The sequence below is a fragment of the Diuraphis noxia genome, unplaced genomic scaffold, assembly GCF_037042655.1.
Source record: "Diuraphis noxia isolate RWA-SAM2 unplaced genomic scaffold, SU_Dnox_SAM2 contig0005, whole genome shotgun sequence".
NCBI classification, from domain to species: domain Eukaryota; kingdom Metazoa; phylum Arthropoda; class Insecta; order Hemiptera; family Aphididae; genus Diuraphis; species Diuraphis noxia.
In genome coordinates this window covers 36606069-36625434 of record NW_028301715.1, presented here as the reverse complement: position 1 = coordinate 36625434, position 19366 = coordinate 36606069, and the positions used below count along the sequence as shown (strand labels likewise).

Here is a 19366-nt window from a genome sequence, read left to right as displayed (position 1 = left end):
GCAAAGTATGTTAACCGCGTGTTTATGCGTATGGCATCTATACTTATATAAGATCTTAAGAATTTCACTTAAATGATTCGTCGAGATTGATAAGGTAAAAGTAATTTATAATCTATAAGTATAGTTGCAGTATAGGTAGTTTGTATATTGTATTTATGCGTACTCTGTGGAGGACGATTCTACTTCGGGCGTTGACAGGACACTGGAAATGCCGTTGTGGGTTTTGTTCATAAAACTCATTTTGTATTTATTATACTGTACATCAAAAATTGGCTCGATGTGTGGCGAGAACGTCGTGTTCGAACACCCTTCAGTGGACACTGGCAGATAATTAGGTTGTTTGGCGATGGACAATGATCCAAGTACAATAAATAGGGTCATCAAATGACTCGATATCATACCGGCAGCAGCACCCTGTTTAAATAATAACATAAACATTAATTCATAATTAAATGTACATTTAATGTGTTGGATTTAAATAGTTTTAGAGATGATTATAAATTATACATAGAAATATGTATTCATAATATCCATTATATATTTTTACTTAATACAAATTTACCCTCAATTTGATTGACATATTATAATATTAAAACGAACATATTATTTTATTAGAATATTAATTTCTAAGAATAGAAAAATAATTATTTATTTTTATTAACTATTATATTTCTAAAAACCATGAATGTATTTAAATGTACTTAAATTATTGTAGAGTCCATTGTATAACTACGCTTAACTTAAAATCCAAACAATTAAAAAAATTATAACCTATATTAGTGTGAATAAAAATATGTATAACTGACAACTGTCTAATCAGTTTAAATGTGTAGTAAAAGTGTAGCTTCAATTTCACGATCATTGTCAAGCAGGGCCTGTTTGGCCTGGCAAGTTGCCGAGTAAAACTTGGTGGCTCGCGACAATTTTGTGCCGTCTAAGTCATGGATTTTTAGGCTGCTGACTGAAAATGTGTTAAGAGTTTAAAGTTGAAAAATGGAGTGTTGGACTTACACAGATCATAGAATATGGTAATAGGTGTTATTGATATTAAGTTTGTAAGTGGGCTGATACAACAAGAAAAAAAACGGTTGGCCGAATTTGTCCAATTCGGCCCTGTTGTCAAGTCATGATATCGTCTGAATAATAATTAGTACCTACATATTACATATACCTACATCATTTTTTAAAACGCAATATTGTGATAACGACTGAGAACTAGGTTTAAGATTGGTGGTCATTGTGTTTGCAAGATGGAATATTTTTAAATTTTTAAATTGCTTGATATAAAGAATTGCGTATTATTTTAAAATTTCCCTAGGTATTATCTAAGTACCAAAAAATAGTTTGAAATGCTTATAAAATTACTACCGTAGTATATTATAATATTATGTTGGTATACTTAATTTAAGCAAATATTATAATTTTTATTGATGTAACAAAGAAATAGTTCATAATTAATAAGAAAATGTATTTTTATTTTGTTACACAATGAATCAATAAAATTTCTAATGTACTCACTTTCCAATTCGTTGATGGGAAAAACATAGCTAAAACAAAAACTCCTAAAAGAGGTCCACTAGTTGCGGATGTCATTAGCTGCGAAGCATCAATAACACCTGAAGATTGGGCGACAATAAATGCAATACCCATGACTATAAAACCAGTAATTACGCCTAAAAATAAATAAATATCATTAAGGATTTGTAAAATGATTACTTTATTTTAAATGATGAAACGAATCATTTAAATCGTAGAATAATTCGTAAAATACTAAAATGTGTTAATTATTAGCTTCTCATAAAATAATTTAAAGATCGGATTAATACATTGTGTTTGCGACTTACTTATGCTTTTAATGCAGTACAATTGGTTCTTTTCACTGGCACCTTTGAATATTGGTATTTGAGAGATAAAATCTTCCCAAGCAACCGTGGAAATTGAATTTAAATTGGACACTAATATACTGTAAATAAAAAATTTTCACGTTAGTTGAACACGATAAAGAAATATGACAGAAATAATTAGACAAATTAAACTGATTTACCTGAGTCCACTATTGAACAAGCTGGCCAATACGAGTCCCATGAAGCCCGGCAAAAAGTAAAATCTATCTTCAATGTAAAAAGGTATGATCTCGTCGATCTCCGATATATACCCAAGTGCTCGAGGATCGCAATCGGCGTACACCGTGAATATCACCATACCGACAATCCATGATAGACTGAAGAGGAATATCATTAACGGTATGGTCAGCCACAAAGCCCTAAGAAAACGTTACGAATTTGGAAAAATGCCCTAACCAAACATAAACATATGGCTGCCATTTTGAATATAAAAACGGTTCGCATTAAATTACTTTTCAACTTGTTTCTGAGAGTCCATACTAAAGTAGCGTTGAACGAAATTTTGTTGGCATCCAAACATCGAAAGCGACATAAAAAGCTGACCAAGAGTGGCAGACACCGTGGACACACGAATTGTGGGGTCCATATTAAAACTGAAATAACACAAAATGCTGATCATGGATTCAGGTCATTGTTTATCTACACATACTCGAAAAAGTCCAGCCTGTCCCGTTCCTTGGTAACCTCATATACATTCAATGGACCTTTAGCTATAAAGAATCCATGAATAATGATAATTATGCTGCAACCGATCATCACTAAACTCTGTACGGCGTCTGCAAGAATAGCTGATCTCAGACCTCCCTAAAATAACGATAACATAGTTCGATATATTGAATCAGTACCAAATATATTGTAAGATATTATGTTTTTAATTTTAACGGTTTGCATGCGTCTACAAAAATAATGTTATAATAATAGAGTACAAATTTGGCATTTTGAAAAACAAGATAAATGGAACAATCGCTCCCGCAGTATAAAGTCCCATCCAGATCAAGATAAAAATTACTTATATTATAATATAATATTATGTGTAGAAATATTAATAATCATGTGTATACATTTAAAAAAATCTTTAGAAGGAAATGGCTCCTTGCAGTGGAGAAAATAAAATAATAATTTTGGAATTACATAAAATATTCGTTTAAAAATGTAACGAATAAAAAAATTACAGTCAGTTACATATATTGTATCACATATTATAGATACATTAAATCTCCATGTTTCACGAAAGCCATAATATGGGTTTAATTAAGTACCTTCTATATTAATATTAATTAGTAATTTAATAAAATAAATATGAATTATTATTCACGTATATCAATACTCTCTAATCATTACTATATTATTTAAAAGTAGGTCAGTACCTGCTTAACATATGATTAATTAAGTGATATAGTTTAATCGTACGTAATAATTTATAGATCTAAATTTTTAGAAGTATTAAACCTCAAGTGTTCAAAATATTAAAAAAAAATATATTACATACCTACTAGATCAGGGGTGGTGAAACTATGGCACGTTGACCAAATTTCAATGGCACACCAAATTTTAAAATTTAAATCTTAAAAAAAAAATTATTATAGGTACTTTAAAATGTTTGTATGAGAAATTTGAAGAATCGGTCTTATAAGTTTGTAATAGGTAATACTAATAATAGCTAATAAAATGTCTTTATAAATGTTACAATAAATAATATTTATGGTTTTGGGACTCTTATCGCTACGATAAAAGTTCAAAGTACCTAACATGCGAATTTATTAATAAAATTATTAGATCATAATCTATTTAAAGTGAAAGCAGTTGGTCTTACTTACTTGTAACTAAATTATTTGATATTACTTTCAAACACTATATTCATTAATTGAATTGTCTCAATAATGAATCCACAAATTGTTATTATTATTATACTCTTATTCGTTCATATTTATAGAAAAATTAAGTACTTTTATAAAATGCCATAACTGTATGGAAATTTTGTATTAAAATGTCACACCAAATTTTGCGATACTTAACAGTATTATTTTTATTTTATTAATGCAAACTTGTTAGTAAAAGAAATGTTCTATTTGAATTTAAAATAATTTCAATTACATTAAATGTGCAAACATTTTTTTCTCTGAAAACTTAAAAAAAAGTTTTAAAAATTATTTTCTTCACACAAAATAAATATTCCATGTATAAACACGTATAGCATAATTTATAATATGTGAAATTAATTAATTTACTGAATGTTACCATCGTCCAAAATGTGATGTAGGACCCAACATAGATTTATAATACGGATTCGTATAACATATTAGTTCTTAATAAAATAATAATTGATTCGGTCACTAATATAATAATTGATAAACAATATAATATAATTATAAATAATTTAGTGTTTGACTGTACGAAGTTAATGACATACTCAATGCATCAAAATCGATAAAAATTACTGCAAATATAATTATAAACGTAAAAATTACATGTTTCTAATAAAATTTATTGAATACCTATAAAAAGTAACCGTTTTAATTTATAACTTTATGAATCATGAATGATTTAATGATTGTATTTATTTTGCAAGGAAAAAATGAAAATTATAACATTTTTTCAACAATAAAGTATACATTTAATTTATCATTGAATCATATAAATCAATTCAAATACCTACCGTTAAAAGTAATAATTTTTGTTTATAAGTATTATGAAATATTATAATATTATATATTGGCTGTCGAGTCACATACATTTTTATTTAATACAAAATATGAATATAGTATTAAATAAATAGTTATTAAAATAGCTGTTACTCTTTTATAAAAATTATTAGTATTGTACTTTTTTATTTTATAACCATAATTTATTGATGATTTATAGAAGAACAATAATTTAATGATTTTGCAGTTTTTTCACATATTTTTATTTTGTAAAATATGGAATTTCAAAATAATTTTATTAATTCCGTAGTTATTCTATCTAGTGAAACTACATAAATAATATTTGATTATTATTTTATAGTTCTTTAAGATATACTACTACAGAACATTTAAATATGAATTCACTTTTGTGGGGGAATTATCATTTTTAACTTTTATTTTTTACCTAAAAGTCCAATACCTAAAACGTGATGTAAACACGTCATACAAAATCAGAGTACCTACCTACAAGATAATTTTATAAAAATATAGTTTGAATGAAAAAATCCAATATTAGGAGTTGATAAAAAGGTAAGTAATAGATTTATTTAATTATAATTATTTTACTAACGTTTATCTTAGTAATAAATAGCATTATGATGAATTGATAAACCATTATATTATTTTTAAAATTAAGATAATGCATTTTATAAGCTGTATTGTAATACTATAGTTGTTCATTTTAATAAACTAAAAAATAATTATAAGTAATTTATATTCATAATTTATTACGGTTCACATTTTATGGCTAACTATATTATGCTGTTCTATACTTATTTAAATTACACGGGAATAGCTATAACCGCTCGTCATTGTTTACCTGTGCTAAATTAATATCATACATCTTTTGTTCATCAATGGCCGATTAACGTTTGCACATAAACTTATCAAACAATAGAACGGTACAACAAAATATACATTTAAAAAACACCTACACAAGTTGTGCAAAAAATGTTATAAGAACTTCTAATATACCAAAATATTTGAATGAACTTGAAAATTTGACAATTATTATGACTCACACATATTAATATAATATGGTACCTCTATACAATTAAAAATAAATTGGTAAATTCAATATTAAATTGCAAATAATAGTCATAATAATAGTATGTAAATACAATCGCAGGCTAATTACTTAGCTTTTGACACCTTTAGCTTTTTATACTACCTATTTTTTTATAGTTTCACCTACTCAACGTTTGAAAATTGAATACAACAAGCGTCAAATTTTCTGAAAATTAGTAAAGAACTTGTGCTTTTGAATACTTTTAGCGTCTTCTAGTTCAATAAATTGTTACCTACTTTGATGTGTAAATTATGTAAGATAATTTAAATTGGATAATGCGCAAGCGATGTATAACTCAAAAGTTGAATGATGCGCAAATGCCATACAAAAAGGTCGAAATGAATAACAGTGATGTGCAAACGATTTACTGCCCATATTATATGCATTAATTGTTTGGTCGTGTTAGATTAAAATTGAGTTATTTAGTAATAGGTAAATAAAATTTGTCTCACCAGTAATGTGAAAACAATGGCAATTGATGTAATTAAGATGATTGAAAACCAATAAGGCAATCCCATCACAGTTTTTAAGGCAACGCACGGTGTGAAAACTGTTACACCAAGGTTAAGTATGCTTCTAATAAAATATGTAGCAGACGCAAGCCTCCTCACAAGTCTTGATTTGAATCGCATATCTAAGTACTATAAATAGACAAAAATAAGAATTTGTAAATATGCATATATATATATATATATATATATATATATATATATATATATATATATATTTATATATTTATACATATGTAGGTACACGATCAGATGAATATAACAATAATTATGATGCGTAGCGTATAGTTTGATATTCAACCACTTAGAATAACGCAATTTGTATTTTATGATAGCCGTAAATAATTATTTAGTGTAACAGACTAAAGTATATTACATAATTATTATAAAAAGGTAGTAGCCTTCAAACAATCGTTTAAATATTAAATTCAGTAATATTATAAGTTATTATATTCTGACATGAAAATATCTGAAACTCACCTGATAAACTGAAGTAATCCCGAGATTGAAATATACTGGTAGGAAAAAATATAAAACCAAAGGGAATGCTAAGGACATTCCGTACAGGGTTTCCCACATTCCGCTTCCTCTATAATAAAATTCGGACGGATACCCTGTAAAGAACATATTGTCTTAATTAATATATTTTAAACAATTAGAAATAATCTGACTTATGAGTGAAATAATATGTTTAAAAAAAAATTAAGTAGATATTAGTAGTATTATATATAGTACTTAATACTTTTAATGAATTATTATTATAACATTAAAATCCTTAGATATTTTATAGAATTATATATAATGAATCACGACTTACAAATTTAATCAATATTATGAATAATATTTTTGTGCTCATAAAATAAAATATAAGTAATATGCTTTATTGCTCTAAAAATATTTTAAAATTAACCTTTTTTTTACATAATATTTCTATGAAAAAATTTAAACGTAGATTTTTCAATCATTTTTTTAAATAGCTAAATGCATATTTGTATTATTTACATATCACAGAAACAGGTTTATTTTGACGTGCAATTTAAACTTTCATAACTTCTCTATTATTATAGTATAAAAGGGGTAAGTATAGATAAGTACTATAATGATGAAATAACGCGTACATACGAAAATAGTAGGTAATACAATTTAATATCAGATAAATCTCATAACTATTTTAAACATAAAATATATTTACCAAGGAAGACTTTGACACCCAGAAATCCGCGTGCAATGGATAGGAGCATCGCTCCCATTGAAACCGACCCTTTTGATGCGAACACATAGTCTGCTTTCGTCTGTTCTTTGGGACCGGATATTTTACTATAAATTAATACTGCGAATGACAACCCAATCAGCAGTAGAAAAACTGCATAATCGATTACAATACTTTGCATAGTTTATGACTATTTTTCTGAAAAAAATATGTAAATTAATTAATTTTTTATTTACGCCAAACGGCAACCTATAAAATATATGCGAAGTACATAGTGGTTATAACTTATAATAGTTAATGATATTTCAATTAAACATGTATAATTTATTAAGTTTTCATGCATAATATATGTTGTACAAATTGAATGGCATACACAACTTATTGTAAAAGTCTTGTAAAAGTCTGCAATTATTATTATAAATAATAATGAATCATTGTGAACTTTTTTATAAAGTGTAAACATAATATATATATATGCATTATATTTTTAAAAAATACTAAAAATTAGTCTCAATTTCTATCAAAAAATATATGATTGAAGAGAATAAAGTTTAAAAAAATTATTATTTATATTATACACAAATATGTACTATAAGTAAAATGTATATCATATACCTATAATAGTATCTATAAAAAGTATAGAGGGTATATAATATTTGTTGATATTATATACTTTATAGATGCTTGCGTTACAAGTACGCTGTACTCAATACTTTTATTTTTAATGTTGAAAATTAAAATAGAATAACATTTTCTTTTGAAAAATTCGAATACCTAAGTGATTCGTTAATTTAATTTTTAGAAAAATATTGATGGCAAAAATATACATTTAAGTAAAGTACTTTATTTTTTTTAAATATCAATATTTTTTTTAGAGAATTTTTAGATATGAGGAAATCTTAAATTATTTATTATAGGTAGGTATCCATATCATTTTCATGAATTTTCTTATACGTTTAAGTAGTATCGATTTTTCATTTTTCATTTGTCAGGGCATTCTGTTACACCCTGTCTATACATTAATTCGTTATTTATTAAAGGCTAGAATGTGATCAAAGATTTCTTAATGTCAATTATATGTATCAAATTATATATTTGTTTATTTATTTAAAACGTATAATATATTTTATAAATAATGACATATTATGTATAATACTATGTTATTTTTATAAAGTTGAAACGTTTATTTTTTCAATTAAACAAACACTTATTTTACTCAAATTTTAATGGTGCTTAATTTTAAATTGATTAATACATTATATAATATATATGTAGATTCCAAAAAAACTGTTTGAACATAGTCTATGATATATAGTATATAAATTGTAGCTAGACAAGATAATAAACTAAATATCTGAATATAATAAAATACTCAATTATACAAACACCACCGTGGTCCACCAAAATCAACTTAAACACAGAACTTGCAGTAAACAAAAAAAAAGAAACCATTCCAGAAATCTTCAAAAGTCAATTCTACGACCTCAAAAATAAATATTTAGAACAAGACATATATACCGACGCATCCAAAAGCGAACAAGGAGTAGGAATAGCAATCATAATCGACAAAGAAATAATAACATATAAACTGCAAAAGAAATGCTCAATCTATACCGCCGAAGCCATCGCCATAATATCAGCTCTTAAACATATTGAAAACTATCCTCAACAAAACTTCAATATATTTACAGACTCCCTAAGCTCCATCAATAGCATCCAAAATATATTCCAAACCAATGACATTGCCGCCAACATTATAAATCAAATCGATAATCTAAAAAACCAAAACAAGAACGTCCAAATAATTTGGACACCAGGACATTGCAAAATTCACGGAAATGAATAAAATTAGCCGATCATCACGCAAAAGAAGCCATAGTATCCGAAACTCCCAAACAAAAAAGTAACACAATTTTAGACACAAAAAACACATCAAAATAATCACTCGAAATATATGGCAAAATCACTGGTCAAACCAAAACAACAAATTACGTGAAATAAATAACATAAAAAATAACATAAATCCCTGGCCGCAATACAAAATTTCAAGAAAAACCGAAATAATAATAAACCGACTCAGAATCGGACACACACACCTCACACATGGACACCTCATGAAGAACCAACCGCCGTCAGAATGCACCACATGCGGAGTAACCCTCTCAGTAAAACACTTGATGACAGAATGCCGATCAAATGAAGAAGAAAGAGAAAAACTAAATATACCAACCAACTTATACGAATCAATCGGACCCGAGTTAACCCGAAAAAATCATGTCATTCCTCAGGACAACCAAAATAGATAAATAAATTTAATTAGAATAAATATAGTCAACAGCTCTTCCCCTTATTATTGTAACTAAATTGTCACCCAAACCGTGTAAATTTTAAGTAATAGTATAATGTAAATTATGTATAAAGCTAATGGTCCATGTCGCCGAAGCTAAAAAGATCAATAAAAAAAATAAACTAAACATCTGTTGGCTAATAAAATGTTTAAGATTTAAAAAATAAGATACATCCTTTGAATAAATTAAAAATAAATAGTATTATAAAACAAAATAAAATTATAAAACATTAACAATGAGTTCACTCTTATACGTACTTATAACCACCACACTTAAAAATAAACAAGTTCAATTCAACAAAAAATAGAATAACGCTATTTCGTGTTTATTTAATGTGAAATCGTATTTTAAATTTATATACCTAAGTAACTTTAAATGATTGAAAAAATTCCATATTTAAGACACCTGTTTTTATTGATATAAATAAATTATACTTAGATAATAATAATATATATAAAAGAAATACATTTGTATACTTTTGCGAAAGGGCCGACATTTTTAAGCTATTATTTTTCAGTGAAATTTTTACACTTTAATACATTATGTAGGCATGTAATAAATCATTTATTGTGATAAATCGATGAACTTTTTAAGATTTTCCTGTAACTCGCAGGATCATATATGAATATGTTATATTATAATCGTATACGTAAACCATGGTTGTCCGAAAAAGTTAATAATGATGTTTGCCGTTTACCTTGTATTTATAAATTATATTTTTTTACTAAACTATTACTTAATGTACAAAAATATAACTAAATTATTGAAAATCGATAAATAAATAATTAGAAATTAAACGATTTTTTTACAAATAAAATTAACTCATTTTCCTTATTAAGCCTTCTTGACTATGATTTTAGGGACATTTATAATACAGACATACAGTATACATTCTGTCCTGTAGGAAGAATTCACTTATATTTAAAAATGGATTCAAATAAAAGTATTTCTTTTTAAAAAGTATTTCTTATGTTTACTGAATGTTCAATAAAGTAATATATTGTTTGTGTGTCCAAACTGAGCTCAACTATTATTTTTGTCAACCTAAGTTATTTTGACCATACGTCATGAATACAGCGATTTTGTTTAGATGATTTTGAAGAACTATTATTATTATCGTTATAGCAGGTATAAAGCATTAACTAATTATTGAACACAATTATATATTAATTAGGCCATCCTAGGAGTAAAAGCATTGTGATTAAATTGTAAATGTATAAAATGTATATACAATTGACGTCGAGAGAGTAGGTCATATATATAATATAATTACTAAATTATAGTATTATATAGATTTTTTTTCAAATATCATAATTTAACTAATTGTGCCATCTATCTATAATTTGAAAGAAATTACATAAATTAAAAATGATTCAAATAAATGTGTATACCTACAACACTATTATACGAATAGCGGTTTAACAATTTTAAAAAACTACAAGGCTTAAACTTTTTTTGCAGAATATACTTACCACCGACTACTGAGTAGGTTATTGAGTTACTCAATCTTAGTATAAACTCATGTTTCCCAGATTTTTTTTACTTAACGCCCCTTTAAGATATTCAAAATTCTCGACCCCTTCCCTAACTATCAATTCTAAACACAAAGAATAGATAGGTTACCGTTTTTTTATATAGTATAGTCATCCAGAATAGAAACTAAATATAATGTTAAATGTAAATAGTTTTATTGTTATGCATAAATCAGTATTCTGTTTAACAACTACACATTTTTGTACTTTTAAAATTTTAAGTTACTTAAATACCTACCTATTGCTCGCATTTCCTTGGAAAATATAAAAAATGATATACTGTAAAAAATATAAATTCAAAAAAATTGCCTACTTCAATATTTCACTTCTCTTAAATTATACATAAATCATACTCATTAAAATAAAAAATGTTCATGTTAGAAATAATTTTTGTAAGCTAATAGAAAGTAAATCGTGTAACACGACATTTTTAGTGCACTATTTATTCCAAAATTTATACCTAAACAAAAATTACTTCCAACGATTTTCCATTGCAATGACGCGTCTCTTCATCAGGTTTATCTACAGCTGCTCTGTTGCAGTATATTTTTAATTTCTTGCTGGTTATATCTTAGCTATAGTTCTGTATTCATATCAAACTCTTTATAATATTACTCTTTTTATACTATGTGGTCATGTGTGATCATATAGTATTGTGATTATGTAATTTTATTTTATAGGTACATAATGTGGATTAGACTATAAAAACAAAACTATTTTGGATCGATGGTTATAAATGTTGATATCATATACCTCACATTAAAAATTACATTCAACAGATCTACTATACAAGGTACCTATAAGTATTACCAATATTTAAAAAAATGATATAAATATATAATTGAACATGCTTGTTTTCAAGATTTCAGCATATTCAAGTTTTGAATTAGACAAAAATTTGGTTAAAAATCTTAATACAGTAAATAAATTTTTCTTTTTATAGATAAAAAAAATGTTTTAAATTTCCTTAGTGAGTTTTCTTATTTATTGCTTTTCAGAAAATGCAATTTAGATAAACTATTCAAGGAATTATAATAATTATAAATTATAATATGTCTGTCCATTTAAAACTTATTTTATGCTAATTAATGATAATATAACATTTTTTAAAAAATTGACTTACTAGTTGATAATCAAAATCTATAAGTTGAACTAGACAATTTATGTAGTTATGTTATAAACATAAGTTCAACACTCAACTTGAATAAGATGTGTCAAATAGTTTTTCATTCAGTTCTTGTTTATTTAAAGCTTCCTCCTATTTTCTAAATAATTTTCAAACACAACGTGTTTCCTTTGGAAGATACTTATTATACTTATTACTTGAGTCATACACTTATCAAACTGCTCTCCCGTTCTACTTTTGAACATCAACTTTAACCATATTTAGAGATTTAAAAGTCCTAGGATTCATTAAACATAACACCAAATGTTTCAAATCATCAATTATCTCTGTACATTATAATTTTCACTTATCTGATATCTTCTTAAATATAGTGTGGTTGTTTGGGATCTGTACCTTTCGATCAATGTTAAAAATATATGTTTAACTTATGGTTTTTCATTCTCAATACCCTGGTGTCCCCCCCCCCCCCACCGGAATCGGAGTCGCGTCACTTCAAAGCTGATCAACGGTTCATTAATTCTCTTTTAAATGAGACAATGGACAGATATCTAGATTCAGATCTTTTTGAAAAATTTTCCTTCAGAAGTTTAGGTTAATCTTTTCTCTTATTATGTCAACAATCAGATTCCTTTCTCTATCCCCAGTCATACCACCGTTTACGGAAATAACTACTCTTCATTGCAAACGTTAACTCCTCGATTCCTGTTTTCAAAAATAAATGTATATGATATTCATAACTGTGCAATTAGATTCAAATTGTATTTAACCTAAATGCAATTGCCATGTTGAAATAATATTGTAATAAATAAATAAATAAGTAAAATAGCAGTCACGGGCATTAAAACTAAAGTACCATATTTAACGATAATAATGATAATAGGTGATAATTACTTATTTTAAATTGAATTATTTACGTACTATTACATAAGAAATATTTACAAGTAAATATTGTTAAAAAAGTACCCAATATTAAAATGATGAAGAATAATAAACATATATAAAGCTAGGTTAGATTAAATAGGTACTTATTTTTTTTTTATCAAATCCATATTTTTTTTGAGTTTTAAGAATAATATTAAGATGTTTAATTAATTGATTTTTTCATTGTATAAATATTAGTAGATATTTCAAAGTTCAAAGCACGTTTATCACGCTGATATAGTACCTTAACTTTTGAAAAAAAGCAATGTTACTCAAATAATGTTTAATTTAAATTTAGAAAGCGACGAGAAAATAAAATGAATCGATGGACCATTTCAAGTAAATTTCTTGATTATCATATAATTATGTAACAGTATATGTCTATTAATACATTTACAATGTACCTAATGATTTACCTCTATTTGATAAAAAATGTATATTTAATAATATACAAAAATTAATTGTCTTTTTTTTAGCAAACCTTTTTACAATGTCTGCCCTCGATTAGCTACAGTTTTAAATAAATTACAATCATAAGAATTTGTTTATTCTAATTTACATAAGTAGCTAATTACAATTTCTTACATTTAACAAGCAAACATTAAGAATAATCATATTATAACGTTGACAAAAATTATTGTATTTAAATATATCACCAATATGGCAATATGTAGGATAAAAATTATAATACATTGTAATAAGTACGTAGTGTGATTATTAGATGTTATACATTAGGTAGTTAAATTTGTTTATATTTGTTTATTTTTAAAATTGTTATTGTTGTGTGTAAACAATCTTCATAATAATCTCAATAATGATTAACGAATAGAACGATTTATTTTATTGTTAAAAATGTTTATTAGTAAACTGTTTAATTAAAATATAAATACACCTACGTGTTAACTATTCACAGAAAAATGGAAAATTGTTATTTTTCTATATTATTAAAATATTGATGCTAATTTTTAAACGATGTGAAACAATATATGACCTTGTACGATAAAAAGACAATACAACTAATACACATATTTCAAAATGTAGTGAGCATAAAGTCATATTATACGTAATAATCATTAGTTACAAATTTCTGGGGCTAGAACGGCAGTAATTAATTTTATCCACAACTTTCAAGACACTTATATTATTCGTAATTTTAAATGGTAATGAAGTGTAGTGTAGTTTAGTGTTGATTTTATGTTTATATCATTGTTTTAATATTGGTAAAGCATAAAACAATAGTGCAAACTGCGACCATTTAGTTTTTTTTTGAACGAAACTAACATTATAATCTGTTTTTAAATTATAGTAGGTATGTTTCAATGAATATAGTTATTCAGCTACTCTAATTGTGTGTTTTTTATATATAGTTAATGAGTTTACAGATTGTACAAGTCATATCTATTGGAAATATAATCAAACTGATAAGTTTTTTAATACCAATTTAATACAAAAAAATATAATATTTGAAGGATTAAGAAAGTACAAGACCATTATATTATTATTAATATTTAAAAACTCTTATAAATCAATATGCTAACACCGATCATTATAACCGACCCTAGACATTAAATAAATGTATATCATAATAACATCATAAAACAATGGGTGTATTAAATAGAATAATGAAATAATCCAAAATTATGATAAATTTAACTGTGTTTATATAGCTTCCTGTGTAATACACTAACACCAGTAACTAGTGGTATAACACTTACGCAATAGGGAAACGATTATAATATACCTAGAGAGTAGAGACTATATAAATATAATAAATAATGAAGAAATCAACTGGATGATATCCAACATCTGTTTTATATATATATATATTGATATGATTCAATTTTAGTTGCTTTGATCGTATTTTTATTATTATTGCTACGGTTTATTACCATACAGTAATTTCAATATGTATAAAAATTATTTAAAAGGGATATTTTTTATATTATATTATATTTATGGAAACGATAACAATTAATGCATTAAATTAAGATTGTGTATAAACTAAACATGTACTTAATTAGTGAATCAAACAAATGTTTACAATTACATAAATTATACAGTTATTCAGCAGCACAAATTTAAAATTAAATTTCTTTTATTATCACTAAAAACTTAGGTTGAAAAATATTTAAAAACTAAAATACAATATTATAATTATTAAATGCTAATATAATTTTGATTAATTTAACGAAGCACAATTGCAATTGATGATATATTTTCAAATATTTAGTTATTATCATAAAAAATACTCATTTTAAATTGTTATTAAAATATAATTACGAAAAAAGTTAAATTAATTGTTTTTAGATTGACCATCTAAGAATAAAAGCGACTTATTCAAGAAAAAAATATCGAGTAGGAAATAATAATTAGGGGTCATTCAATCGTTTCTATTCGACTTCACTAACTGCAGATTTATATAATATACCTCAACTGAAATCAATGATTAATAACTTATGACTTTCTGAGTATTTGAGAATTATATATTTTAATAATGAAATAGAAGATACATTTAAATTGATTTTAAACTGATTAAAATAGACAATTGTAATTATCTGGTAAATAATATAATATTTTATTAGAATATATACATAATTCAACAGTAATATAAGAAAGTCTATTATTTTTGATATTGTTAATTATATTAAGACATAACAATGAGATTTAATATACAATTGTTAATTTTAAATCATGAAAATGAAAATGAATTATTTAAGAAAACTATAAATCAACAGTTACATAGGAACAAAATTTATTTGATTAAAAATTGTTCACGGCACACTACGTACATTTTTGTAAATTAGTCTGTATTTTTTTACCATACCTACCTAACTTTTTTGATGTAATTACCTAACTACGTTCAATTTTCTGTAAGATAAATTCTCTATCTAAGAGTTATTAATTATTGAAAATTTTGAAATACCGTGAAAATTGATAAATTGATCAGTGTATCCAACTATATTTAAGCGTTTTAGTGTTCTTAATGTTAGTGCATAAATAATTAATGGTTACATAAAAAATTACACAAAAGAAAATGACATGAATATATTATGATTGTTAGAATGTATAAGTCCTTGATTTGTATTTTTAGAATGTTCTATAAAAGTCTATGAATAATCGTAACAGTCAATAAGCTTTTTTATGACACAATGTCTAACAAGAAAAAAGGGAAAGAAAAACTAAATGAAAAATGCAGTTGATGGAATACCGTCATCGGGTTGAGTAGAAATTTATTATTTTAAACATTTTTCGTAAAAAACCGTATTTAGACATTTAATGTCAGAATTTAAAATGCCATTAGAATTAAAAAAATAAAATTATTACATAGATTCTAGAACAGTTTGGAAATATCGACCCATATGTATATTATCTTATACGTGTATACAGTTTTCTACTTTTTTTGAACTCAATATTCCGATTTATATTTATTCAAACTGTGGATATTTCTATTTTACCACTAGTAAATGTTGAAAATCTTTAGATATATTATACAGTAAAATTAATAATTAAAAAATATATAATAATCTAATAAAGTATGAGAATATAGTAAAATATTGGTGTATATTAATTTATATTTATATATTTCATGCATGAAAAAAGCGATATAGGTAGGTATTTTGTGCAAATTGTTAACAATCACTTATTAATTCATAAACACTTAATTTAAATTATTATTTATCACGTAAGTGTTAAAATATTAAACTATGTTATAAACATATTACCTACATATGAATAAATAAAGTTTTAATAAGTATATTAGGTACAATAATTTTTTATGAATGTATGAAAAAGGAACATGCTTAAAAGTAAAATATATGTATATTTTTAATCCCAATAAACTAACATGGACAATTATATTTAAAGTTGATTTAAAATAATATTATTGGTTAGTTTTTTTTGTTTTTAATCTAGTTAAGCTGCAGGGCATCAGAATGTATCTCCTTAAGTTCAATACATATATATTGACAAGATGTTCGAAAAATTATGGATTGTATGTTTTAAAAAATCAAATTTAGGCTCCTAGTATACTGTGATTACATTTTTTTTCTCAAGCTCTTAAATCATGTTCATTGTCATAGTTAAAAATTTACTTCGCAGTTAAAGCACCATCTATGTTTTGTTTTCTAAACTAAACATTAAGTAGATAATAATTATAAGTTGTATAAGTAGTAACGGTCTAAAAAACCTAGTTATGAAACGTAATTTATTAATTGTGTCACTGTCAAAACAACGGGTGTTTAGTCTGGTAATATATTTGAAATCGCACAAGAAGGTTCGTTGTCATACGCTGCTAGTGGCAATGGTTTAATTAAAACTAATAAATGGCAAACAACTTGTAAAACATTTTTTTTTTTTTTTAATTAGTATTGGATCTGCTCAATTATACGCATACTACATAAAATATAAGCGAGTAAAAGAAATAATAATTGTATAATTATATAAAATCACATATGCGTGTTATATGTAGTACTTGAAACTAACCGAATTTCTCTTTAAATATCATTCTAAACAGGAATTTATTATTCTAAAGATAATTCGAATGTTTAAAACATAAAATATTTGAAACTGTAATAATGCGTGTATATATCTACATTGAATAATTGAGTATAATAATAACATACAGCAAAGACCCGTTGTTTAATTTTGCCTACGGGAAAAATAAAAATATACTATGTGGCGCAGTCTAAAATCTTTGTGCAATTTCGGTCGAAATTGTAAAAAAACAATATAAAACATTATTTTATTTTTGTCTGCACTTTAGTTATTTGTATAGAATCAAAGTATAACCGTGAGGGTTACCTAGAACACAAGCGTCCTATAGTCTGGACAGCGTCTCGAGCTGGAAGTATATAGCATATATATGTGTGTGTGTGTATGTGTGTATGTGTGCCAATCCATCAATTTAACGACTATAACTGCAACTGCTTACTGTAGCAATGGCGATTAGGGAATTTATTTACAAAACAAAAATAAATAACCCTCCACCGATTAAATTAACCATGATCATAAATTATTATTATTATTTGGCTGGAGGAGAAGTACTGGCACCATAGTTCCTCCTCCAGTCCTCGATACCATAAGGAAAAAAAAAAAAAAAAAAAAAAAAAAATTATTATTATTAATAATATCTCTATCGAAAAACGTATGTTCAGCACAAACATTAAGAATTTTGTTAAAATGTGCATAGGCATAATAATATACGGTACCTTGTAGCGTTGACGAACAAAATATACAGAATATCACACAACGACGCCGACCGATGCTCGAGGATTTACGCTGTTTCAGTCGTTTGTTCGAAGATGAAGATAACCATTGTTCGGACGAAAAATTCTACCATTTTTAAAATTTTTTTTATTATGATAATAATATTTATCGTCCTATTATTCAGATGTTGTTTACATTAAACGCACGAAATAAACGCGTATGGCCCGGTCTGCTGCTGCTATTTAATAATATTGTTACAGGTAATGATGGATATCGTCCGATGAAATGTATCAAGTACTGTTTGCCGCGCTTGCTCGTCGTCAAAAAATTACGATAGCAACAGCTTATTGAATAATAAAAAATAAACGTAACGAATCGGAATCGCGGTGTACAATAATCGAACGAGCAACTGTGTACGATTTAATATTTTACGATACGAAACTGGTACTGAAGAGAAATACACGATTACGCATTGTTATATACGTTTAGTATTATTATCGTGAACGATATAATATTTATATTATTGTGACAATGAGTGGCGCGAGTACGAAACGAAATGTCGACGTCAAACAGCACAACGCGCGAGTCAAACCGCATGTAAACTGAATGGTCGGCCGACAGACGGACGGACGAGCGCGCCAACACACACGACGTCGCGCGTCGCGGCCGATTAAAATACGATATACCTAGGTATTATACACGTATATATATATCACTCATACCGCGGTAATACACCCGTGCGGTATAGATGAGCACCGTGGTATAATACCAACATCGCGGTAACGTATTTGGTATTTTATTATTTACTTACATATTAATAACTTCGTTCGTCCAAATCGTCCTACGTCGTTATAATCGTGT

General features: G+C 26.0%; 1 protein-coding gene across 1 annotated transcript in view; it reads right to left on the bottom strand.

Annotated features, from left to right (window-relative positions):
• The window catches only part of LOC107169959 (sodium-coupled monocarboxylate transporter 2), a 33733-nt gene extending 14602 nt beyond the window's left edge, over positions 1-19131 (bottom strand). The window contains exons 1-10 of the mRNA XM_089228371.1: positions 18508-19131; positions 7356-7571; positions 6644-6777; positions 6107-6295; positions 2554-2708; positions 2357-2497; positions 2045-2263; positions 1845-1963; positions 1519-1673; positions 164-414 (exon numbers count right to left, since the gene is read on the bottom strand). Of these exons, the coding sequence (XP_089084497.1) occupies positions 164-414; positions 1519-1673; positions 1845-1963; positions 2045-2263; positions 2357-2497; positions 2554-2708; positions 6107-6295; positions 6644-6777; positions 7356-7554 (1562 nt within the window). The 5' untranslated portion in view covers positions 7555-7571; positions 18508-19131. The remainder of the gene's footprint in view (positions 1-163; positions 415-1518; positions 1674-1844; positions 1964-2044; positions 2264-2356; positions 2498-2553; positions 2709-6106; positions 6296-6643; positions 6778-7355; positions 7572-18507) is intronic.
• Positions 19132-19366: the final 235 nt, after the last annotated feature.